Genomic DNA, 27777 nt, shown 5'->3' with positions numbered 1-27777 from the left:
CAATATTTTCTGTTTTATATTATTTTATTGAATTACGTATGGTCGATTTTGCTCTATCATAATAAAGATCACAACGTTCGACAGATTAGGTTTCGTGTTTGTATAAATATTACAATACAAATTATACAAATGTATAAATATATTAGGTTCGGATGACCTAATATAAGATAATGGAAACAGCTGTTATATGTCATATACATATATGACGTATATACGTGTAACATGTTTCCATTATTTTGTTTAATAGTGTATGTGGATATGTATATATAAATGGATATGTATATATAAATACGTGTGGATATGTATATATGTATATATAAATAGAACCACGACCTTCGAAAAGGGAAATTCATTTTTTATCAACATCTTATTAACGCCTGTACATCTGTAACACGTATGGCATGTATGTTTCTTGTTACACGAAAGTTCGCGTGTCCGCCAATCGTACCACCGAAACGTACAATACAATACGAAGAAACGAAAGTTTAAAAGGCTTGAAATATTAAAAAATCGTGATACTATAATAATTTCGCTGTGTAATTTTACTTTTAAGACGTTGCTTTATTTGACAAGAATATTATAATTATAAATAGATGATCAGTTACCAACGTTTAAATTTCCACGTCCACCGTATATCAACCGTATAGCTGAAAACGCTCTGTCGCGTAAGTATTAGGTTGTCCGAAAAGTTTCTTTCGTTGCATAAGGTGATATTAGGAGAACAACAATTTCTGTTTTATATTATTTTACTGAATTAGGTATCATCCATTTCGTTATATTTCTATTATTATGTTCGTTCAATAAACTAATATAAAACAAAAAAAAAACATTATGTGTCTATTATTTACTTATAAAACGAAAGAAACTTTTCGGACGACCTAATACCAAGACCAGCCTTTTCTCAAACTGTGCTAATCACCCAAACTGACCCTTATTCTACAAGTTCCCATTCGATCGTAAATACTCCGCGATCCATGGACGATAGCCCACGTTCTGGCTCGTAAAATTTTCCATCGAGAAGATGCGTCATTTCCCGTACACCCGGTAGATCCACGTCGAAAGGGATTTTGTCACGCGATGGCCAGCCGGCCAGCTCGAGAGGCTCGGCTCTCGATTAAAACAGGGACTATCGAGCGGCCTACGTCGCCTTTTGCACACCGTGTCCCCGTAACGTGCTACAAAACGCGAAAACGAATCTCTCCGTCTGTTTCTGTGACGCGACGTCGGCCCAATTCGCGTGTGCCAAGTGTTGTTTCCGCGATCCCCACCATTTTTTTTCCTTCCCTTTCGACACGATTCTCCAAAGGAGGTGAACGACCAGGCGTTGTCCTCGTCGCGTTGTTAACGACGGACAAGAGTTTGCTTCGCAGAGGACTCTCGGAAGGGAAAAAGGCAGGTTTGTTTCCGTGTTGTGCGTGTTGTACACGGAAAGGTGTGTTTGCTTTGCTGGCGGTAAGTCGAAGGGATGTTTATTAGTTGTGAGAGGGTGTTTCTCTTTTTTGACGAAGGGTGGATGTACACCGGGAGATTGTAATTTTTGATAGACTTCAGGACGAATGTCGTGTTGTTTGTAATTGGTGTGTGTGTGTTATCAGGGATTGAGAACGTCTCGTTTGATGGACGCGATATTTTTAGATTACGCGACAGAGAATGCTTAATGCGAAGCTTCAATTAAAAGAATTAACGTAGAGAGGGTGGTTGTAACGGTTGATGAGCATTCTGCGGATACGTACGCAAATTCGTATTTTTATGGACAGAATGGAAACGAATGGTACGTTGTACGTTGCAAATATTATGCTTTCGATGTGTTCTATATTTTCGCATGAAACCTGGATATGTTTTATACGTGTAATGTAGACAGTGATACAGACCGTAAGTGGGCTGTACTGTATGTTGTTAGAAGAATATGTGTGTGTGTATTGAGAGAGAGAGAGAGAGAAATTGGAATAAAGCGAGCCTTTGTGGAAAACACATGGAAGAGAAAAAAATTGAGGAAGACAGTTGTAGTATTGTAAAATAAAGAGCAGCTTTTTGTTTCGAAAGTTTATTTATTTATTTGTTATTTATATGTATTTAAGCTCTTTTGTGTGTGCAGTAAGAGATATAGATATAGAACACGATTCTTTATTTCGCTTATTTATGAAATAGGAGAATCGATACGGTTACGTAAGGCCACTAGCCTGAATAATTACTGCGAAGAATCAACGTATATCTCGGATATCGTAAAACTATTATTTCAAAACTAGCGTGCCATCTACTCGAGAACGATGCACCCGAAACTGGCTGTGGAAAACGAATCTTCGCCAACAACCCCATTTAAACGAGCCTCCTCTGCAGCTTTATCCTCAGTCGTTGCGAAAGTTGTCTATCGCAACGATTTCCTAATCGTCCAGTGGACATGCAGACGCTCGTCCATCCACGCGATTATGCAAATTAGCCGTGTCGATGCAGAATCGTTGTTCGGATTCGAGGGGTCGTTAAATGGCTACAGCTTGCAACGAGATCGGCGATTCTAGTTGGCAGAGTGGAGGGCAGACACTCGTCTCCTGGCACGTTTACAGGCCGATGGAAAAAGTTTTATCGTATTCATGGGACGAAGAACGATCGTCGTCGAGGCGAGTCCAGCTTACGAACTCTGAAATCGATTCGATCGTTTCCAAAACGGATACGACGTTCATTATCTCCTCGTCGTCCATCGACCTCGTAAAAACTTGCCGAAGAAATCACTTTTAACCGCGTTTATGCTCAGCCAGCTTAGATTTCTCGAAATTTCCTGGAGATATCGAGCAAGAACTACGACCCTGGGAACCCGCACCGTCGTCGTTACACGTCGTTTGCCAAATTATAAGGTCGAGAGGTAACTCGGGCAAACGTTCATTTAGTTTAGATACTGAAGAGCTCGTAGCGATGTCGTTAGACCTCGTTACCGTAAATGCTACGTTTCACGTCCACGTATTAATAACCGTTGTTGTAAGCTGCAATGTAACTGAAAGTGGAGCGACAAGAACAATGCGAAAATCATGACCGCTGCTATGAGCTTTGTTGCAAATACCCTAACAATAACGATCTTCTGGTATTTTATGTTTCGATGTTGACGTAACGCGGAAAGCTGGCATAATCAGGGTGTACCTATATCGCCATAAATGTGGAAATTTCAAACATTGTTCGCGTAATACGTACACGGTTTACATTAATTAAATATACAGTTAACTCGTGTTCGATATCGCTACATAGATAACATAGCATTGTCTATTAAACACTTTGACCGCCACGTGGAAATCACATGTTTCGCTCAGAACGCCACGGGAGTATTTTTATTAATCAAAACATATGACAAAATATTAATAAATTCGTGTAAGACAACTTTCTTCCCCAATGGACCGTTTATCTTATTGATGGTCACGGGTGACCACCGTGGCGCCTTGGTAACATTTGATAGCGACATATCATAACAAGATTTTGTTTATTTCAACAAACCATTTGTTACCATAGATACCGCGCACGAGAAAACAAAATAAAAAGTGTATTGAGATATATGTAATTTTGCGTGCCACACTGCATTAGCTGCGTAGTGGTGACACACGTATATGAGTATGAGTGTGTGTGGGAGTATGTACGTGCGTAGCGTCTCGTGGAACAAAATAAGCATAGCGGTAAAAAGATGCTGAGACAAAAAGAATGCTGAGACAATGCTGCAATGGGTATCTACGAATATCTTGTAAATCGCGTATTAAATAAATATAAAACAATTTTCATATTATTTCTACGTGTAATGTGAATATTCCTATACATTTATTTCGGCGACTAACGTTCACAATTCTCAACAGGATGAATAAACAAATAGAATATACATAGAATGTCGATACGAAAAGGATACGAAAAAGATATCGTAGAAAATATACGAACAAATTCTATAGATTATTTCGGTATTTCCGTAATTATAAGCAAAACTACTAGATATTTTCATTGTTATCGTTAATTATCAGCTTCGTTGCTTTACCATTATCGCTGTCGATGTTATTACGATACGAGACACGCGATTATCTCTGTTAAACGATAGATTCGTTTGTTGAGTTATCGCACGGTATGCGTAAAGGCCGCCTGCTACTCGAGAAGAAGAAAGTCTCTGCGATATAACGTAATCCCAGGTGTTTCGACATTCTGCGTAGCAGTTGGCGTTCCAATTTCAAAGTAGCCGCATTAAAGGCAAACACAATTAGTGGGACACGGCCCAGTCGAAAGTTTACACACGGCCACGCAAAAATCGCGGAATACGAGGCGGGTAAACACGAAGAGGAATATGGCAAACGCAAAAGGTTTCCGGCGAGTCGTCGAGCGGACTTAATGGGGGCGTGGATCGATATTGACCCCGGTTTACACGGGCAATTTTTTCGCCATCGCTGACATGCTCCCGTCAAAGCTTTGTGTCGCCATACTTTGCCAACTAATTAATAACTCGTCGTACTTTTTACCTGTACGCTTGTTTGCATCGTAATTAAAAGAAGTGAAATTATATCGAACCATAAGAAACGAAATATGGTACGGTAGTAAGTGAAACAGAAGTTTCAACGAATAATTACCCTACAAGTTCGTTTTCCGTTACATTGTATAACGCTTCTGCGTTTTCTACTGCAGCAAAATATCGCGTTTCGATGGAAATTATTATGTAAAATGAATGTATATAAACGATAGTATGGAATATACGAGAATAATTATAATATAATAGAATATAATTCGATATTTAAATATATATACTACGTATATGATATAGGAAAGCTTTTTGAAATTGCATTTACTGTATTTTCAACGATTGGTGTAACGCATAAAGAGAAATTACGATTGTTAATAATTACGTCAACGTAAAATACGAGAAGGTGTAATTATTTTGGACCAAGTGAGCAAAGACTTTAGTAAACTCTTGTATCGGAATCGACCATACGCATTCCTAGAAGGAGGAAGGGAGAGGTAAGAATGAATAGCTACAAGGAAACTTCTTAGTTCGAAATCTTCAGAAAAATTTAGCAATATACATGAAATATGCGTTTCGTGCTTCGATCCAAAAGCTTTCACGCAAATTGGAAGATAGAACGCGTATCGGAATGAGCCGGACGCTCCTTGAAACGAGTAGAAGAAGGAGACCTTCTTGCGCAGCCTGTAAGAAGATTCTTCGGAATTTCAAAGCGAAACGCAAACATCGGCAAAGTTTCGCGTGGATGGCCGTCGATAATGATTCTGGCCAGTCTCGAAGAGGATGTCTTTGTGATTCGTCCTCGACGAACGATTTTATCCGAAATCACAAGCCCCGTAATGACTCGGTGTGGCCTGGTAGTCGAAGCGTTCCAGTTTTTTTTTTCTTTTTTTCTTCTCGGGGCAGGAAAAACCGATGGAAACTGATTACTCGTGGAGAAAATGCGACGGGAAATCGATAGCCGGCCGATGCGTGGAACGACGCTCGTTTTCAACGACTTCTGGAGCCTTTTGACGTTGAAACAGGGGTCGTGGCTCTGATATATCCAGGACAAGAGGAAATCGTTTTCATTTCCAATGGAACGAGCCTTCGTATTCCCTGCGCGATGGAAAATGCCTTTTCTCTAGTTATTCCGTCACGTACAACGGAGAATCTCTGTTAACCTCGAAGCGATATAATTCTCTTCGTTATGTCTGCTCGTTCGGGATTAGCCCCTTAGTGGGGGAGGGGGCGGATTCTCGCGTGACGACGACAAAAGCCAGCGAATTTCACGAATTTTTTTTTTACTCCAACTACTAGTTACACGGAACTGGACGTTTTTCTGGGACGTAGATATAGTCTCGAGGTACAAATGTAATTTTTTTTTATATCTCGATTCTTTTCATCGTTTATCAACTTTTTTAAGCGCAACGTTCAATAACTTTTTTAAACCGGCGTGCGCGATAATTGAAAAAGTAATTGCTCCATCAATTTCGAACAAAACTCATTCGCTTGGTTGCAAATCTGTCCTGGGAGATTGAAGCTGGAATTTCTACTCGATTATTTTCTAATATTCTTTTTAAACAACGTACGCTCTATTTATCTGTCAGAGAAAACGTTGGAGATTTGTTGGAACAAATAGGCGCGATGTCAGCGTGAAGTATCTAACGTTAAGAAAAATCTCTTTGCTTTTGCGTTCTGATAGCTGTGACAGATGCCATACTGTACGCCAACGATGGTTACATTATAAAAGATGATCGCCGGGCTCGTATCGCATGCAACAAACGATAAGGAGAAGTGAAATAAAAAGAGTTACTTCAACGCCATTTACTTACACGCCAGAAACGTCTAGACTCGTAGAGACAGCAGTTAGTCGATGGAAAAAATCATGAAAATGACTTGCTTTTATCCTTGTTACCTCTGAAACGTTTCTTAACACTCGCGACAATATAAGAAATGAGCACAGCTGATCGTCCAAAATGCACAATCCTGTACAAGACACAAGTACAATTAGCCAATCATTTTATACCAATTTTCACAAAACATTTTAACCAATTTTTCTACTAATAAATGTATTGTGTTGGCAACTAAGCGATTGCGGATTTTGTCAATGCCACCTAATGACAAAATCCGCAATCACTTAGTTGCCATTCGAATATTTACAGAAACACTTGTTACTTTTCGCTTCCTGCTTTGCGTTTCACGCCTACTTTGTGTATCAAAAACTAGTAAAATTAGCACGTGGACCGTTGATTTTGAAAGTGGTGCGAGTCCATCTTCCTTCGATTCGAGATGTCGAAGCGTCCGCGTTTCCATCGATCGAAAAATATTGATACGCTCTACTTGGTTTGTCCACTTCTCTGCAATGTATTTAAGTAGACCTGAACTCAATATACGAACAATTTCCTTCTTTTTCTTTGAGAATTAGCCAGGCCAGTGTCTTCCTTCTGCATCAGAAACGAACCTGAACACTACGTTCGAAATTAGTGAATCGTTGAACTGATTAAATTTTAATCGTTTAAAGTGTAACGTGTTTTATGTAACGTAATTTTCTTTCGTGGGCAGATAAGAGCCGAGAAAGTAAACTACCGCTGTTTAATTTCCATATCGTTTGTTTTTTATTCTACTGATGCGACGACTGTTCGAGGAAACTGTAGATCGCAGGAAATGAACTCGCACCGCATATCGAAATAAATGATTACGCATTAGCAATTTTGCGATTGCGTTTTTTATTGAAATTTCAAACGAACAAAACAAAGGAATATTCTAAAATGTAAATCGTGCGTTGTTTACGAATAAAAAGTTCACGTTGAAATATCCTTCATGAAATACATTCATTGAAATACATTTTTCGCTTTCTCTATTTTTTTCGAAAAATGTACTCGACCTACAATTCGAAATGAGCGGCTCGTATAATGTATCGGAAGTACAGGAATTTAATAAAATAAGATGAAGGTAAGATACGGAAAATTACAGAGTTACAGAAAAATATGTTGCTATACTACGACCGAGGAACAATTGCGTTAGAGAAAATCGTGTATTTTGACAGATTAGGTCGAAAACAATTGTAAAAGGATTAATTCTAATTCCCCCACTATTGGTATAGTATTTTAATATGCTGCCTTCTTTCGAGCTTCTTTCTTATCTTTTTAATATCAAAAGGTATCTCAAGTTTGAACAAAACACGGAAGAAATGTCATTGATACGTTTGATTTGCCGTTTCAATTTTTTGTTGAACATTTTCTTAAGGCATTGAAAATTTTCCTTATTTTCTACAAAAATATATATATCTTGCAATATAGATTAGAATATAAAAATTCGAGGATAGCAGAACGGTTAATAATAAGTATTAATTAATAATCGAAGCGTTTGAGGACATTTTATAGAGTAATAAAAATTAAAGGTACAACGATCGAATTGTTCGATCGTTCGTGGGAAGAGAATTTTTTTTTTTTCTTTAATTTTATAAATGGAACGTCGTTCGTAACTAATGAGAATCGAGTTGCTTGCCATTACTCTTGATTATTCAAATATTATTGGTAAAATACGTTGAGAAGTAATGTGTCGTAAACGCGATTCCACTCTCGGCTCACGTACGGTTTCATTCCCGGAGGGAAACGTCGGGATTTAATACCGAAAACGTTTCTGGCATCGAAAAGGGTTACAAATCAGCCCTCGACACGCAACTAACTTTTTCATCGACCGAGTCTCAGGAGCTCGTAAATCGATGACAGATATGATACTGAGAAATATGTGTAATTATCGGAATAATGTCATTGTTCCTTTAGAAACCTTCCGGGGACTTTCTATTTTACATTTATGAACAAATATTATGATACATATATCGAAGATACAGAAACGAGAAGTTTCCAACTATATTTTGACGTATCAATGAAAATTGAATCTATAATATTTCATTCTCAAAATTTTACTGTACAAATATTTTGACTATAAAATGTATTTTTTATATATATATATATACTAAATAATTAGCAATTAAATAAAGTGATGAAATAGTTCTAATAAATTATTATATATAATGTGGCTATTGAACGACTGAATTTCATCGGTTTTCTATATTTTTAAAATAGAAATTTAATCCCTATCAGAGAATTTAATTCTAAATTTGATTAAAAACACTGGACAAATGAAAATAATTATTCTAATAGATAAATAATTTTTTATACTAATTCCACATATAAATATTCCCTTTTCCTTTCTTCTCCTTCTGGTATCTTATCATCTTCATTTATCTTCTTAGCCATCTCCATCGACTTCTTCCTCCTCCACTTCCTCTTCTATCTCTTCTTCTTCTACCTCTCCGTCATTTTCTTCTCTCTTCTGTTCCTTGGTTTCGTCATTTTTCCCCTAAACGTAAAGCAACGATCATACGTTCGAGCTTTCGGTGAATATTTCTATCTCGAGGTTCTCAGTCGAAACGACGTTAATTCAGCTTAATTTCACGTTCGTAGTCAGTCTTTACGAAATGTGCTAACGAATGACATATCTTTTCGTGTTGTTACAGGAGCAAGCCGAAAACCTTCGCGTTCGATCATTGTTTCTATTCCCTGGACCCGGCCGTGGAAAACTTCGCGAATCAAGATGTGGTGTTCGACGCCCTGGGTCGCGACATTTTGGACAATGCGTTCCAAGGTTACAACGCCTGCATTTTCGCCTACGGTCAAACCGGTGAGACAACATATCATCAATATACCGATTAACCATAGAAACAACGTAACAGAATATATTTTACGATACGAAGATCGAGTTGAGCTTTGCTAAATGAAACTCTACGTACGCACATAAATTGTCGTACCCTGTACCTGTCATTGGTGATTTGCGTTAGCGATATCTGACGGAATCTAGCGGATTCTCCTGCGAGGCGACATAGATTTAGTGAAGGGAATTGGGATTTATAGGTAGCATCAGATAGTGATAGATTTAACTGAACCTAACCCGAGGCAAACCTAACTTCTTGCTTCCTGATGTTATCTAGTACGATGTTTAGATAATCTGCTAGCTTTCCTGTAACGTAGGTTTGCTAAAAGGAATTCGAATCTGTGGCGAAGTTACACACGACGGTGTAACTAATTTTAAACTTAATTCGAACTTTACGTAGCAGCGTTCGAAATTTCTTTGGAGTTTCGAAATATTAGATCGTCGTAAGAGTTTCTTGTCTTGTAATAAGGAAATGATAGATGCAGCACATTTTTTCTTTTATATTAATTTATCGAATCACGTTGGATCCATTTTGCAGTAATAGAAGAAACGAGAGAAACTTTTGCAAGAATCTAACATGGATATTTTATATTGTTACGAGCCGTGTCTACGTGATTTTATTATTTAAATACCTGCTACGGTATAGCCACTCCTATTGGAACATTCATTTTCAAAATACCGAAGGTTTTCTTATCCGAAGATTAATATTAGCTTGCCCGAAACGTGTCTTTCTTTCGCAAACGTGTTTCTTACAGCAATGCACCTTCGTAGAAACGTGAAACCGAGTCTGTGAAATGTCGCTGTGTTTATCTCAACAGAACAAAATGGATAATAATATAAAACAAAAAACGTCGTGCGTCTATTATTTCCTCAAAAAACGAAAGAAACTTTTCAGACAACCTAATATTTCCCAGTTGCGGATTTTTCCCTTTCGGATATGGACATATTTCATTGACGTTCGCATATACAGTGTATTCTTCTCTTCGTTCGAATCGAAACAAATTTCGATTATATTGTAGATAATTTAGAAACTGGTAATAAATAACGTGATAGATTATACGGGTTTAACATTTCGACCTTGATTTCACGGTCCTTCAGACAGCCACACCCAACGTAACACGTAGCTGATTAAACTCCCTTCACGTGGAACGTTTCCACGTACTTACTTTGATCAGATTCTGGTTTCATTAACATTGCACAAGCGTGTCGCATTACGGATTTGTCGCCTCGCTGTGGTCTTTAAGTCTCTCCGTTCCGACGAGATCGTCATTAATCGGCAAGAATCTGATTATTTACCGTTCGTTGCATAGCGAATGCAGCATTGATGTTCGCGTGACTGCCAACGAGACTACGGACGTTCGTGCGATTTTATGTTCTCGCGAACGTAATTAGAGAAAAAAGTGTCTAAATAGAAATTTGTTCGAGTCTGCTAAATATCGCGACGAGTACGTTGCTCCGGATATTTTTTCCTAATTTTCCGTATCGCGTGCTGCCTGTAGATTTTTCCGCCACGACTTTCCTCCTTCGCCCTGACACGAACTTTTATTTCAAAATTCCCCGGTGAAAAGGACAAACAAGATAAAGCCAAGCGTCGATTGTGATCTCAATGATTCATAGATCTTGAAACGCGCAATGAATTTATTCGCTCGACGTGAATTTTGATTCTGAACGTTTTTAAGCGTCCTTTTTTCGCGAGAGACGAAAAGGCAGCTGGTTTTTATGCTGCGTTTAAATCCGAGAGAGAATAGCACGGAGAGAAGCAGCGTCGATTAGAGTCCGGCCATGCGCTTAAAAGCGCACGGGTTGAGGATTAAGGAAATAATGCCGCCAATTGAAAGACAGAGGGAAATAATAGCGCGTGATAACAGAAATTTATGCACTGGCGTGAACTGTAGTTTGGTTATCACAGTTAATTGAAAGTTGGCTAAAAAGGTTCGCTGATTTTCAAAACGCAACGCAACGACGCAATATTCGAAGAACCCTGAAGACGACGAGGGAAGAAATAAAACTAATATAAGAAATAATCTAATGACAGGAAATGTAACGATAATTACTGTACAATTGACACGAGTTATGTGGCACTGGTACTATTTATGACCAAACAATTTGTTTAATATTGTAAAAGTTTGTAAAAGTCTACTGTACAGGAGTCTGTAGTCGCTAGCAGCCTTCAGAGGAGGACGTGACTCTAAATAAGTAAAGATAAAAAAAGAAAGAAGGAATATTTCTAAACTTCGGTAGCGTAGAAAGCATAATGGAAAAATTCACGATAATAAAAATATACGTCGTCCATTATAAAGAGTACACCTTTAGAACTTAGCGTTTGCGGAAAACTTGACTCAATTTGTGTTTCACGGAGATTAGATAAAAAGCAAACAACCTTTTCAAATTATCGATGTATCTGAAGGTCTGAAGCGAAACTACACAACTTGTGAATGACAGTGTATATCGCGCAAACTTTTTTTTATTTAAAACGTCGTTTATCGGCATCTATGAACTATATACGCTGGAAACAGCGCTGTAAACGCTCAAACACGAGAAAAGAAGCGAAAAAGGTCAAAAGGAAGCAAAGCAGCGTGAAATGTACAGTGCAGAAGAAGAACAACGACCAGAAGCGAAAACGAGCAGAAAAAGGGGAAACAAAGGAAAAAGAAGAAAAGGAACGCGAGGAATAGAAATAGAAGGCAAAGATAAAGAACGAAAATGTGCAAGATAATGGAAGGAAAAACGTGATAGAAAATGGTCTAATCTCCGACCAAATGAGGCACCAAGCGAAAGAAACGCCTGTTACCGATTTTCTACGTCGTTCAACATCCACGTTCACCGTTTTCATCTAACGTTTTATTTCTGCCGATAAGGCGAGAACATGGTTCCACCCCGTGAACACGATCACCGTCATCCGCTTTTGCGCGACGAATAACACAATTAGAGGGGTCGACGCCGATAAAACGCGAACAGTATGAGCAAGGTTCACCTTACAGAGACATTGGCCCCTTTTCTCTTTTTCCTTCTGCTTTTAAAGCGAATTAACCAAATGGAATCGAAGTGGAAATGTCCTTTTTTTTTTATTTCGGTTATTTCTCTTTACAATTTGTTCGATTGGACATTCGAAGAATTCTTCCAGCTATGAATTACCACTTGGGTGACTATCCTCGGTAGGATTGCATTAGCAAGATGAAATCGTATCCCATGGGAGTTCCATAACAAGTCAGTAGGATGCTTCTTCTTTAACCTTCGTTCAGCCTGGCCTTTTTACGTTCCAGGGCTAGTCGATTAGAACGTTGCGCACCTCTTTTATTACGTTTCTCTGAATTTCCCCTTGAATGGTTGGTATTTTTAGATCTTCCCTTGGATCTTCCTCCGTGATATATCACGATGAATTGACAACTGTTGCGAGTATAATTGATCGTAGCTATTCAAATCTGGCGACGTGGCTCGTTGCTGCTAATCCCTGTAGGACTGTTCCATAGGTTCGTATGAGTTTGATAATTGTTTCTGTTGAGGTTATTCGATGTGTAAACAGAGAAAACTCGTGGATAAATATTCATCGATATGTGAAATGGTACTAGGTTGCTTGTATCGGGCACAGCCCGTGTGAGGCATAGCCCGTATTAGATGATCGGGCATATCAGGGTCTCTCTTTATTACAAGCACCCACTTACAGTCTATTCTGAACGTTTCTGTTCAAGGGCCTTTGCACAACGTCCCACACATCTTTACTTTTTAGATTGTCTAACTCCTTCGTTATTGCATCAGTCCACTTTTGAGCATCTGGTCCCCTCAGGGCTTCGTACACATTCACAGGTACACACATGCTTTGAGTTTTGCGAATGGTCGCAGTATGAGCGCAACTATCACATGTCTTTGGTTTATGTAATCTTGCCGACCTCCTGGGCACAATCGGTACACTCACTGCGCCTCCCCCGGATTATTCTCACTCGTTAAATTGTCCATGAAGTAGTCAGTCTCCCCTTCATCGTTTTCGCCATCACTTTGTGTTTCGACGTCAGTCCGCTCCCCTTCCAAGTTCAAAATCTTCTACGTCCCATATCCATTCTGAGGACCTCCTTTTTATATTGCTCGTCTCCATCTTAACACTCTTGTAGGGAAACGTATTCTCCTCGAACCTGACATGACAAGATATTATTACTTTCTTGGTCTTTGGCAGGTAAATCCTATAGCCTTTGACCTGTCTGTCGTATCCTACAAATATCCCCTCATCTGCCCTAGTAACATGTATAGCTTATACAGAATTGGTCCTAGAAGGTTTCTCTGAGGATTTTCCTCCTGCTTTAACTCAATCGCCCTAATTTTCCAGTATGCGTCTTTGACTCTTGCCATAAATCTTTCCATTGCTCGCGTACGATTTAAGTAAGCGATAAATTTGCCTCGGACAATGATTTTTAATTACTCGCGGTAGCCTCTCGCGCCAGACCTTGTCGAATAAGTTTTAGCCCTCTCGATATCCAGGAAGAAAGTAGAAATTCGTTTCACCTTCTGAATATTATAATACGTAACGCTGTACTTTGCATACTTTGTGCCTATCATTTTTACGTATTGCGTGTATCTTTTACAATTTAATTTCCCTCTAGCGCATAATAAATCCACATTATCCGCTGCTTATAACAAATCGCTTTGCTTGGGATGTTCCGTATATTTTTCCATGTCACGCGTACTCTATCATTTTTCCATATTTAAATTTCCTATAAATGCAATAGATATTCGCATAGTCACGATAGCAATGCCTCCCCTCGAAAGGGAGAGGCATTGACCCTAGCGTGGGCGATGACGACGTCGACGACGACGACGAATGTTGAACTTCCCTCGACGTTCAATCACTGCCGCGATGTTAAAAAGGAGGGTGAACAAGAAAGAAAAAAAAAAAAAGAAAAAAGGAACAAGATTACGCACTTCTAAAGACTCTCGCGTCTTCTCGCACTTAGCTGCTCGCTTGTCATCGATCAATCGGATTGCACCTCTGCTCTGCTCATCGTCTCAAGGGATTATAGCAGGATAGAATGCTTGTACGTCTTATGAGAAGTTGTAGATGAGAATGCGAACTTAAACCTGTTAACGTTCGAGGAAACAATGGTGTCAATTGGGGGTTAAAAGCCTGTTGGAGGATGGTTCGCTGTTGATCGTCGCGGTCTTACAGGTTTCTTCGAGAGCCGAGGATTTAAAGGAAGATTTACAAGTTAATGATGGGGTGAAAAAGTATGTTTGCATTATGAGAATCGTCGAGAATATCGATTATGGTTTCTGTCCGTGGAGTAATGGTCTGTCGGTGATCGGAGCAGCGTCAGTTTCCTTGAAAGTGATTGGAATTAAAAGGAGACTTGGACGTTAACGATGGGCAGGAAAATGTGTTTGACGTGGAAATTTGAATACGTGTAATTGAAAATTAATTGAGTTCACCGAAGGGTGATCTGCCTTGGTTTGCGCGATCCATCGTCTTGCGATTTTTCGACAGGATTTGAATTGGAACACGTTTCATCTATAAAACTTTATGAAATCGAGTTACAGTCTGAGTGGATCATAGTCGTAGTCCGACTAAAATATATTCTACTACTAACGTGCTTCGATTCGAACTCTGACCTTAGTCGCAACTTTATAGACCAGGAATTATTCAAATTTTGCTATGGTTCATCAGGTTCGTGTTCTACGTTTGAAACTGCCCATTAGTCCATCCTCCGCTCGGTCCTGATAACATCTAAACGCCAACCCTCGCTCGATTACTTCATTTACATAATTCGCCCTGTGGCTAAACATTTCCAAAGAAGAGAAGTCATAAAGCCTGGCAAAAATTACGGGATGTCTCTTATCTCATCAAGGTGTAGTCGTTTTATCGCCGAGATATAACTTCTCGCAAAGACAATCCTTTTAGCCCGTTTCATTAATTCTGAGTCTGTGTATAATAACGAGAAACAACAGGATTTTCAAGATCGATGTACGTGTCTCATACAAGTCACAAATTTCGGGAGAAAAGATTCAGCTTCGATTTCAATTTTTCAATTTCACTACTTTGACAAATTCTCTCGTCGAACATCTGTCGAAATGAAAGGAATTAATCAATATTAATAAAAATAGAATTTTAATATTATTATAATAAACAATGAATAATATATTAAATTAAAATAAAAAATTAATTAAATAAAAAATTTAACGAATTCTTCCACAGGTTTATACATTAGGTTGTCCAAAAAGTTTCTTTCGTTTCATAAGGCGATAATAGATGGACAAGAATTTCTGTTTTATACTATTTTATTGAATTAAGCGTAATTCATTTCGTTCTATTTCTATTATTATGTTCGTGCACAATTCAATAAACAAGAAAATATTGTGCGTCTATTATTTCCTTATAAAACGAAAGAAACTTTTCGGTCAACCTAATAGATACGATCGATCCGATGGTCTGCATTTTTTTAACGATTGATCCAAGTTAATAACAAAGCTAATTTTGTAAAAAGGGTCCGGGAAATCGTACACGATGATGGGAAGCGGCGAGAACAAAGGTATCATACCACGGCTGTGCGACAACCTCTTCGACATGATCGCGAAGCAACAGAGCTCGGAGCTTACTTACAAAGTCGAGGTTTCCTATATGGAGATCTACAACGAGAAGGTGCACGATCTGCTCGATCCAAAGCCGAACAAACAGTCGCTGAAAGTCAGGGAACACAATGTCCTGGGCCCGTACGTGGATGGACTTAGTCAGCTCGCCGTCACTTCCTTTCAGGTAAGGGAAGATTTATCGATATTCGTCCCGTCCTTTTAATCATTCCTTTTGTACGCGCATAAAGCATCGAAATATTAAGTTAGTAAGTGCCTGAAACTCCTGGTAAGTAAAGTAACGAAGAAAGTAAAATTGAGAATTTTCTACACTGCGAGTGTTGATGACTTTTGCGTTAAACGTTTTTCGCATTCTTTCATATTTGTTAAACCTATTATATCTATTTAAATATAAAATTACATCTCGTATAATTACATTGTCTCTCTCTCTCTCGTATTCTTTTCCTTTCAAACTTTCTTTCGTTCGACGCTGTACGCGTACGAGTTACGAGCGACAATCGAATTATTAAAATTACATGAAAATTGTAAATATCGTTTTCTTCTTATCACACTCTTTGTATCGTTCAATATACCTAGATATTTGATATTGCTCGTTTTATTCGCGATATAGACGAGATACTCGCGTATAGAAATTACGTATAAATTATACTGTCGTATTCTTTCGTACGACACGTCTTGTTTATTCTAAATATTCTTTTCGATCGAGTTATTTATCGATAAACGAGGACTGGCAACACGCTTGTCCGGTTTTTCCACGATACGGCAAATCGCAGCGGTGTTATTTATCGCTTGTTTCGCGTGTAACTGGCATATTGCCAAAACTGAAACCGTTATGATCGATATCCGTCATTGCGGTGCTTCGACAATTTAATTCCCGCAATAATGTACTATCATCTGCAATTAAATCGCGAAATAGTGAACTTTATAACTTTCGAAATTAATGATTTCGTGTTCTCGTGAAACGCAACCGAATATTATGAACAAAAGCGTGGTTTCGTTTTACCAAATTAATATGAATCTCTTTGATGTGCATTATGAAATTGGTATTCGTTTGCAAAGAACGTTGAAAATCGTACGCACGTCGGTTTATTTTCTAAGTTGATGAAGTTGATTGAACTGTCGCGATTACCACCGATCCGATGACTTTTACCGATCGCTCGACCGACGTACGAACATTAAACGAACGAAGGTGTATAACGATACACGATCCTTTCAGAAAGTAAAATCAGGTCGTTTTACATGTATGCGAAGCTAGTGGTTACCTCTTTTATGCAACAAACACGTTTCGTGCATACCAGTAACGCGTGATAAGTTTCAATTTGCTTCATCGACTGTGAACTACGATACTATCGTGTCACGTTTTTCGGCTTTCCTTTGTATCCTTTCGATACGATCTCTTTTTCCATATAAACGGCGCGCACAGTCGTTCGATCCTGCAGTTTTTAAGGGAAAACTTAAGAAACGTTTACCTAGCAGTCTCTTCCTTCGTATTTCATCGCGTTTCGTTTATATTTCGCGTCACCGTGTCTCGGTCAGTTCTCTGCGTTTCTACAAATTAACGGGAACTATTTGCCGTATTTGTCGGAATTACGCTGAAAGACTGGAATTTTCCAATCGATTTCTCTCCGATTTTCAAAATTACAAGACGATCTTGGAAAAGACAAGTACTGGACGCGTACTGGAAATCGTTAGAAAGTCCAAATATCTTTCTCTTTCTTTTATATCCACCTTTTCCATCTGAGGATAATCGTAAAAGGAAGACAGAGAAAGGCTTTTGGAATTTCAAAGAAACGATGGATACGTAACATTCGAGAAACGAGTGGAAATGGTCCCCTCGTAAAACTTGGGTCTCGATCGGCGAACACGAAAGTCGGAGAATGTCAAATCGGTTTTCCGGTTCTCGGAATACCCAAGAATCTGCTCGTTACGTCAGCTACCGATTCGTTGCGATCGTTAAATCCAGCATTCCTGCCGAATCGACTGAATTTCCCAACAGAATCGCCTTAATTTCCCAACTTTTCCATGCCAGTCATCCGTTCGCCGGTAACCCGAGCCCAGAAATCACCTTTCACCAAGTCAGTCAAGTCACCCGAGTAATCTATCAACGACCGGATGATATGTTGGAAACCGCTCGAAGCTGTGTATCGCGTGTGCGATTCGAACGGTAACAAGAGAAAAGTCAAATTGGCCGTGAGGCGTCACGAGTTACCGCAATGATTTCGCAGGACATCGACAATCTGATGGCGGAGGGGAACAAGTCGAGGACGGTAGCTGCAACGAACATGAATTCCGAGAGTTCACGGTCGCACGCTGTATTCTCCGTGATCCTGACGCAAACGTTGACGGACTCGAAGAGCGGCGTCAGCGGTGAAAAGGTCTCGCGGATGAGCCTGGTGGACTTGGCAGGGAGCGAAAGGGCTGTGAAAACTGGAGCAGTGGGCGATAGGCTTAAAGAAGGAAGCAATATAAACAAGTAAAGTTTCCTTTTGTTGACGCTATACAGCTAATCGTCTAACGCGGTTAGAAAACGTTGCTTGTAATTAAATATTTACCATCCTCTAGCTTGTTAATAAGGCTAAAAGTGTTTGCGCCTGGACATATACGAGAGACGTGATAGATCGTGCGATATAAGAGAGACAAATGTTTGCAGATCCCTAACGACGTTGGGTCTAGTCATTTCGAAGCTGGCGGATCAAAATTCCGGAAGTAATAAGAATAAGGACAAGTTCGTGCCGTACAGGGACTCGGTTCTGACGTGGCTGTTGAAGGTATCGTTTGATATATTTGGAATGTTAGATGCGACCAGCTTGCTAATTGTTAGGTACACAATGGGAAAGATATGTCAGTACGGTAAAGAACGAATTAACACAAAATTACTAATATAAAGGGTGGTGAGGATGGTACTTTTTGACGCGATTTTATTTTTCTTTCTTTTTTTTTTTTTTTTTGGTTATAACTTTCAATATGAAGAGATTCGTTAATAATTACAAAGTAGGCTACGACTGTATCTAAAAAAAAAAAAAAATAAATAAATAAATTAAACTCCGTGGATGATAGATCGTAGTATGAAAAAATTGTAGAATTAAAATACAGTGAAATCATTAAGAAGACAAAGTTTTGCGATCACCGACGTTTAATTAATTTTAAAAGCAACTTCTTTCATTTATAACCATGCTGTACTTTTAATTATAGGATAACCTTGGCGGGAACAGTAAGACCGTAATGGTAGCCACTATATCTCCTGCCGCGGATAATTACGAGGAAACGCTTTCAACCCTGCGATACGCGGACAGAGCCAAGAGAATCGTTAATCACGCGGTGGTCAACGAGGATCCAAATGCAAGAATCATTCGGGAATTAAGGCAGGAAGTGGAGGCGTTGAAAGAGATGCTATTACATGCAACTGTAAGATGATTAAGTCTCGTTAACATCGTTGTATTAATTATGAGTTAGACCGGACAGACAAACATGGCCATTAGAACTGGTCGATAAAAACTTGAAGAAGTTTCTTACAATTAGCCGTATTAAAAACTTGCCGTCGAAGTTTCGCATTTTGTGAAGAAAATTACAAGGAAAGCGTCAAAGAGAACGATCGAGATTAATTCCGTTAAATACGAATAATGTGATATTTCAACGAGAGACGAGATTCCAACGAAGTTATGAAACTCGTCGAATCGAGCAGATTTATTTTTAAAAGAGGCGTAAATAACGTACAACATAGTTATAAACTATCGGAAAGTTAATAAACTAGATAGAGGAAATAATCTTAAACCGATTCCTCGAACTTCGTACTTGGTAGCTCCATTAAAATTCATTCCGGATTTAACAAACAACTGCATTCGTAGAAGTTACTCGAGAAATAATTACTTCCGCGCTCTACTAAACTCAGGATTCTCTTTCTTCCGGAAATTCTAGGGACAAGGGTCGATAGTGGGCCAGCAACGCACAGACATAACGGAGAAGCTGTCGGAATCGGAACGATTAATGAAGGAAATGTCGCAAACGTGGGAGGAAAAACTGGTGAAAACCGAGAGGCTGCAACACGAAAGGCAGCAGGCCTTAGAAAAAATGGGAATCAGTGTTCAAGCCTCTGGTATCCAAGTGGAAAAGAACAAGTATTATCTCGTAAATCTAAACGACGACCCTAGCTTGAACGAGTTGCTAGTTTATTATCTGAAGGTACCTAAAAATTCTTAATTACTTCCGAACAATTAAGACACCCCCTCCCATTTTTAATAAGATATCGATTACGAAAATCGTTGATATATTAGTAGCGTATAATTTGATAATAAAAATATCATTTCTCAATATCTTTGTTATGTAATATGAATTTATCCCAGTAAATTGTACTAATCTTACAAAACTGGAGATATTCGTCGTTTCTCAAATTAAATAATTGCCAAATAATATTTTACACATAGAATCACTACGTTTGCCAATTGTATCATAATTACTAGAACATTCTGTATATGTAAGTAACATAATACATAAAAAAATGTACAATATAAAGTATAAAACACATAATACAAAATATTGTGCTCGTTGTGTTAATAATTAGGAAAGGACTCTGGTTGGAGGACGTTCGGCAAAGACAGACCAAGACATTCAGCTGCACGGGCTTGGTATTCTGCCTGAACACTGTGTCATCACGATAGAGGAAACTGGCCTCTATATGACACCATTAAACGGTGCTAGGTGTTTCGTGAACGGCACTCAGGTAGTAGAGAAAACACCGTTGTTACACGGTGACAGGATCGTCTGGGGAAATCATCATTTCTTCCGGGTGAATTGTCCCAGAAGTGCAACAGGTAACGCTTAATGGATATCCCTGATTGAATTCTTTGAGATCGATGTGTGATACCCGATAGTCTGTACGTATATGTGTGTCCCTCTGTTTATAGCGATCAACAGTGAGCCTCAGACGCCGGCACAGAATATTGATTACACTTTTGCACGAGAAGAACTGATGCTTAACGAGTTGTCGAACGACCCTATTCAAAGAGCTATCGCTAGACTCGAGAAGCAGCACGAAGAAGATAAACAGGTATTCTTAGGGATTGATGATGTTTGGCGGAGATTCTCAAAGATATTGCTCATATCCAACAGGGAATATCGCATATTTATTTCAAAAGTGACACAAGTCCAACAATTTTTTCAAGAAAAGTGAAGAACTATTTGGAGATTTACAAAAAAATTTTCTATTTTAACTTCTTTAATCAGTTCCAAGCAACTATTTCAGAAGCCATATAATAGTAACCTAATTAACTGTATAGTCCTAAATTTCATATTCACTTGGGAAGGTTCAGAATCATATTTTGTTATATGAAATTCCTCGATGTTGTCACAGCTGACTGTTACTTCCCAGTTTTATCTTATCAAGTACCATCAATGTGTTCCTTTATTTAGGTCGCGTTAGAGAAACAGAGGCAAGAGTACGAAAGGCAGTTTCAGCAACTTCGCAACATTTTGTCTCCATCGACACCATATTCCCCTTACGTACCATACGATCCCCTGCGGGGCAGTCAAAGCAGTAAACTTCCTGCTTGCACGCCAACTACGCAAATGCGAGTAGAGAAGTGGGCCCAGGAAAGAGACGAGATGTTCAAAAGGAGTTTAGGCCAATTGAAAGCGGACATCTTAAAGGCGAACGCATTGGTGCAGGAGGCAAACTTCTTGGCGGAAGAGATGGGGAAGCAAACGAAATTTAGCGTCACTTTACAGATTCCGCCAAACAATTTAAGTCCAAATAGAAAGGTAACGCATGTGCTGGTTCTTATTGATTCTTATTACATCTTTAAAGTAATGGATTAAGGAATCTTCAGAGCTTGACTCTGGATTCTTAAAACTCGTGTTTACAACTTTTAAATAATTTGGAATCTAATGAAATTGCTTTTCCTGATCTTTTCAGATTATTAGAAGTGAAAACTAAGAAATTTATTCGAAATATATCAGTATGCCTATGTATCAACTTATCCATCAAATACTTCAGCATAAATATTTTGTTACTTTATTAATACTTCTTACTTTATATATTTTCTGAATTCTCTATTCTTCACTCTCTTCCTTATCTTGTCTTACTTTGTGATATAATTTTGCAATTTCCCATCAATTATTATCTTTTTTTTTATATATACACCCTCTTCGTTGTACTAATTTAATTTCCTTTTGAGTTGTATTTATTTATTTCTGTTCATTCTGCTTTCACACTCTTCGACATGCAGAGTGTATTTTTTCAGCGGGGCGCCTTCGTCAGCGAGCCTGCGATTCTAGTGAAAAGGACAAACATGGGCAGCCAGGTGTGGTCCATGGAAAAATTAGAAAACAAATTAGTCGATATGCGGGATATGTACGAGGACAGAAAGGATCCCAACAATTGTCAACGATTACCTGCCATTAAGGTATACTACCTAGTTCATTCTAGTTTTTTAATACATTTTCGACTGGCTATTTTATCCAAAATGAGGATGAGGAAAATTGATGATATCAAAGCTAACCGGATACAATTAAAATACACACAATTTTACAAAACTTACGTGATTCTGTGCTTATGCAAACACGGGCATATTCATAGCCAGTCAGCAATGCATTAAACAGTAACTAGAAAAATTATGTAAATCTGAACGATTTCTAAATTAGGATGAAGTGCCCGGGAAGACTCAAGACCCGTTCTACGAGTCCCAGGAGAATCACAATCTCATTGGAGTAGCGAATATTTTCTTAGAGGTTCTGTTTCACGACGTTCGGTTAGATTATCACACGCCAATTATCAGCCAACAAGGAGAAGTCGCTGGACGACTGCAGGTCGAAATTAGTCGCATATCTGGTCACTTTCCTCAGGACCGTATCTGCGAGGCAGCGTCAGAATCGTCGAATGACTCGACCTCGTCAGAACCTGAGGATTATTCCGGATCGAGCTTCATCACTTGTCGCGTGACCATCAAACAAGCAACTGGTTTGCCTCTGTCACTGAGCCATTTTGTATTTTGTCAATATATGTTCTGCGGACATCCAGACCCCATAGTGGTCCCAGCCATCGACAATTCCGAACAATTAACTTCGAATTGCCAGATAGGGCAGAGAGACTCTCTGGTGTTCAAGTTTAATCACACGAAAGATTTTACCGTGCCCATAACGGAGGAGTTTATCGAACACTGTAGCGGTGAGTGGTGAATCAAATTGTTTGATGTCTCAGTGACACGATAACTAATCCTATTAGGCTGTTTTGCAAGATACTTTTAGATACGTATGTAGATATGGAATTTTTAAATACATAGAAACACATTTTCATATACAGAAGGGGCCTTAAGCATAGAAGTTTGGGGACACCGAAGTGCCGGATTTTCGCGAAGTAAACCAGGTTGGGAAGTGGAGCAGCAGCTTGCTAAAGCTAGATCTCTGGCTGATCGATGGTCAGAGTTAACGCGGAAGATCGAATTGTGGGTCGAAATTCAGGAACTAAATGAGCAAGGGGAATATTCACCGGTGGATGTGGTTGTGAAACAAGATACATGGACAGGTACGTTGTATACTTGTCTTTTTTAAATATATTAAAATATCGTTACGTTATAGCTCATTGCTTAGCATGTAATTCATATTTTTTTAGGAGGTATTTATCAGTTACGTCAAGGACAGCAACGACGAATACAAGTTCGTGTGAAACCAGTACAAAATTCAGGAACATTGCCCATAATTTGTCAGTCGATATTAAATATAGCAGTTGGTAGCGTGTCTGTAAGGAATCGTCTTCAGATTCCATTGGATAGTTATCAGGACGAAGACTTAAGTATACTAAGGGAAAAGTGGAGCGAAGCTTTAATGAGAAGGAGACAATACTTGGATCAACAGATACAGAAACTCATTAACAAACAAGGTATATTTTTCGTATAGAAAAAACTTCGACCTTCTATTGAAATCATTATATAATTAATATCATGTAATTAATTTCAATGTATAATTACAGATAAAACTGAACAAGATATTGAACGAGAACAAAGCCTCGTGGATCAGTGGGTCAGTCTCACAGAAGAAAGAAACGCAGTGTTAGTCCCTGCAGCAGGCTCAGGTATTCCTGGTGCACCTGCTGACTGGAACCCCCCTCCAGGAATGGAACCACATATACCTGTTCTCTTCCTTGATCTCAATGGTACGTCAAAAAGATTCTATATGTATTTTGTGGAAAATTATTCATCCTTTTGTGAACTGTCACAATTTGTCTAAAATCGTTTATATTTAGCAAAATAACATTTAATGATCTCTTAATAATCGAATATTCACAGCCGATGATCTTTCAACACATCAGTCGGGAGAAGAAGTCTCCGTAACCGGATTAAATTCCATCTTACCAAAGGAACATGGCAATAAATTCTACAATTTACCCATAATTCGTCGCATAGAGAAAGATGTGTGCGCTATCGCTGCTTGGGATTCCAGTATACACGACAATATACATCTGAACAAAGTCACAGATGGTAAGATATATAACAATAAAAATCTAATGTTCAAGAATTTATAATATTCGGAATCTTCAATTCTGTTTATGAATATATTTTAGCAAACGAGCGGGTTTTTTTAATTTTGAAAACAACGGTGCGCCTCTCACACCCGGCGCCAATGGACCTTGTGCTGCGTAAACGATTAGCCTTGAACATCTACAAACGGCAAAGTATCACAGACAGAATCTTCAAGAGAATCGTTCGTACCGACTGCTTAACTCAAACTGGAGTCACTTACGAAGTCGTGTCTAATATACCAAAGGCTAGTGAAGAATTGGAAGATCGCGAGAGTTTGGCACAAATAGCTGCAAGTGGCGAAGACAACAGCTTATGTGATGGCGAGACTTACATCGGTAAGTCAGCTTTGATAATACTTACGCAAAATCTTGTACACTCAAGACCAAACATACATAAAAATATAATTTAAACTCACATGTCTGATGTTTGCATAGAAAAATATACACGCGGTGTTTCTGCGGTGGAAAGTATCTTAACTTTAGACCGATTACGACAAAGCGTCGCGGTAAAAGAATTACTGCAAGCACAGGGTCAACCACTTATGCGCAAGACAGCAAGCGTACCCAACTTCTCGCAGGTACTACTGCCTCTCCGCCGTCTCGGACGCACTGTATGCTTTTGTTTAATTTGTTTTTCTTTTTTAATCTCTATAGTTGGTATTTTAATCTCTATTCTATAGTTGGTATTTTGTGTTCCACTTTTGAGTCCAAGTATTTTCTTATTCCAGTCCAAACCAGTAGTAGTTTTAGACATTGTAGTATCATTAGTTTCAAAATTTCATTGTATTCACTATCCTGTCACTTTTTCTAAATTATCACGGTTTGTCTAGAATCATTTGGCCATATAAACACCTCAGTACACTTAACGAAGATGATATTTGAAAGAAATGTTTTCATTAACTTTTTTAATTTTGTAAATGGTTGAAGAATGTAAAAGAGGGAGGGGTCACTTGTGATGTTGTTTATAATTGGGAAAAGGCCTTGAACGGCTGATTGATTTTGGACAGACTATAGTTAAATCATACAGTATCTCCTGAGATAGAGATAAGTAACGTGATACGCCGACTACTTGCAGATCATGAGATCCGATACCTCGATGGACTCTTTGAACGTTACGCGTTCTGAAAGCGTGACTGATCTCAACACAGAGTTGAACGGGCTGCTTCATTCGCGTCGTGCATCCACGGGTCACACCAGAAACGACGAGAACTTCGTTTCTGCGCCGGCTAAACCATTCGGAATCGGTAAGCAAACTTTTCATTTTTATCCATTACATTTTTCCAACGAAACATTTCCAAACAACAAATTCAGCGATCATACGTTCTATGATTTCTTAATTGCACATCCAACTGAAAGTGTATGAAATAATTATATGCTTGATATTTAACGTTGGTAACAATGAGCAATTTTGGAAGAATATATAATTTATGAAATCATAGAAGATAAATGAAATTTTGATTGATACTCAAGTTAGAAGCTAATATAAACGATAAACGAAGGATTCTTTTTTTTTTATTATTATTCACACAAAATATTCACTCATACAATTCATTTTCTCATTCATTAGTTCACCGTTCATTTTGTAGTAATCCATTTTATTAATTCGATCGATTGCATATATCACTTAATTCTTCGATTGTGTAATGGCAATAGAATTAACATCTTACTATTGTTCATAATAACTTTTAACAATATCTCCAACGGTGCTACCATAAGCACGCCAACAAAGAGGTAATTCCCAAGATTTCTTGCAAGAGAGTTCTTTTGCTACGCAAGCGTTTTTGCCATGATGTTGATGAAGGCGTAGCTAATTTAGCAAAAGGAATATTATTTTGTTTCGTTATTAACGCTGCTCTATGATCGACGACAGAGCTTGCTACCTGGGCGCAGAATTTTACGCTAAATGGATTGCTACTTTACATTAAAAGTTCGAACGAATTTTAATTATCGACGTTTTAGTTCTTTTTCTCTCTCTCTTTTTTTCTTTTCCTTTTACTTTTTTCTAATTTTGTTTGGATATCTTTATGACTTATAATCTTATGCGAATCCATCATTTGATTGACTGCAACATCTTAGTTTGCTTAAATCACAATTTGAATTATTAATAATATTTAAACGCTTTGATAAATTTTAATGGCACTGTGTTTTGAGGACCTTAGTCTTAGAATAATATATCGACATACGTTTTACGATCACTTCTCGTTGCCTTGATTTTTTGCTTTCTTGAATTATATTCGACGAAAAAAGTCTATTCATTCATTTCTGAAATGTGGCTTATGCAATGTTTCTTAATATATTATACATATATATATATATTTATAAATATACCACCTTGCCATGATAGTCACTCTAAGATTTGCCCTAGTTTTTGATTGTCTTAAAATTCCACTGTTATGTCCTCCTTTGGTATTAGATATGTTGTTTCTGAATAATGGAAGATGTTCATTTCATACGTTTCCTTTTTCGTTCGTTTTTATTATTGAGATTTCATGTCATCCATCGTTAGCGTTTCCTTATATCGTGTCCACTGGAAATCAAATTTACTTCTATCTTTAAAATAAAAAGAGTTTTCTCTATATTCGTTTACAGAAGCGTTACGCGTGCTCTCAATTTTCAACCCTTTTGATAAATTTTGCGTTTAGGATAGATCAAAATATTGCAATATTTTAATGGAAATTTTCAGAAAATACTCGATAACAAACCGTACTATTTGTTAATTCACCGATATTATTTCTAATATTAAATAATATTAATTAATATTTCTAATATAAAAAAAATGAGATTTCCAAGTAATAAAAATTCTATGAAATTCTACTGAATTCTATGTATGAAAAAGAAGAACACCATACAAGGAAATCGCTCAATCACTTAGAACAGACACGATCAAACAGATCGATCACTCTCCTTAACGATGTTTGGTAAAACCGATCTCCCTCTTAGCGAATTACCACTACACATTGGAACTTCGTATTTATTCTATTTACAGCTTCTATCATACTGTTATGTCACCACGCTATGTTCAACTTTTACGCACGATTTTTGCCACTATTTAGCAACGTTTATTAAAGCTTTCCTAGTAAAAAAAAATCACATGAACCGTGATATCATGCAAGAAAGGGGAGAGAGAGAGAGAGAGGGAGAGAGAGGGGCGGGCCTAAAGAGAGTTGAGCATGGTAAAAAGAAAAACGACCTACTGTTTTTTTCTTCAGATCCGCCTTTACTATAGCGTTTATTAGCAGCGATATTTACAAAAAAAAAAAGCTCCACCACTTGTTACAGAGCCTCTTTGATAACGTTAATTAACGAGCCTTATTGATAATCAGCAGAATTTTGTAGCAAAATTAACACGAACGAGTCCAAGCGATTATATCAATAATACGCAACTTATATCTCTGTTCCTCTGTTTATAACACTACGTCTACTACTTCTACAACTATTTCGGCCCACGCAAGGCTCCATTCTGAACTCAGGTAAAATGGAGTCTTGATTGATATTTGATTGATGCCGTAACAGGCAGTGACGATTTAGTATA

General features: G+C 38.2%; 1 protein-coding gene across 10 annotated transcripts in view; it reads left to right on the top strand.

The window, feature by feature from the left end:
• LOC126866671 (kinesin-like protein KIF13B) overlaps positions 1 to 27777 on the top strand; it is a 175672-nt gene that overhangs the window by 135404 nt on the left and 12491 nt on the right. For 2 of the 10 annotated variants that reach the window (XM_050620536.1, XM_050620530.1), the window contains exons 3-21: positions 8973 to 9136; positions 15634 to 15902; positions 17962 to 18209; positions 18387 to 18504; positions 18929 to 19141; positions 19652 to 19915; positions 20295 to 20544; positions 20638 to 20780; positions 21143 to 21490; positions 21958 to 22134; positions 22373 to 22895; positions 23031 to 23252; positions 23340 to 23606; positions 23697 to 23879; positions 24013 to 24204; positions 24288 to 24581; positions 24681 to 24856; positions 25321 to 25489; positions 27698 to 27715. In XM_050620536.1, coding sequence (XP_050476493.1) covers positions 8973 to 9136; positions 15634 to 15902; positions 17962 to 18209; positions 18387 to 18504; positions 18929 to 19141; positions 19652 to 19915; positions 20295 to 20544; positions 20638 to 20780; positions 21143 to 21490; positions 21958 to 22134; positions 22373 to 22895; positions 23031 to 23252; positions 23340 to 23606; positions 23697 to 23879; positions 24013 to 24204; positions 24288 to 24581; positions 24681 to 24856; positions 25321 to 25489; positions 27698 to 27715 — 4238 coding nt within the window. Of the gene's footprint in view, positions 1 to 8972; positions 9137 to 15633; positions 15903 to 17961; positions 18210 to 18386; positions 18505 to 18928; positions 19142 to 19651; positions 19916 to 20294; positions 20545 to 20637; positions 20781 to 21142; positions 21491 to 21957; positions 22135 to 22372; positions 22896 to 23030; positions 23253 to 23339; positions 23607 to 23696; positions 23880 to 24012; positions 24205 to 24287; positions 24582 to 24680; positions 24857 to 25320; positions 25490 to 25961; positions 25977 to 27697; positions 27716 to 27777 lie in introns of all 10 variants that reach the window. The other 8 variants (XM_050620538.1, XM_050620535.1, XM_050620537.1 and 5 more) reach the window with 6 other exon arrangements.

Source organism: Bombus huntii, chromosome 6 (genome assembly GCF_024542735.1).
Source record: "Bombus huntii isolate Logan2020A chromosome 6, iyBomHunt1.1, whole genome shotgun sequence".
NCBI lineage: Eukaryota > Metazoa > Arthropoda > Insecta > Hymenoptera > Apidae > Bombus > Bombus huntii.
This window is presented reverse-complemented; position numbering and strand designations above follow the sequence as displayed.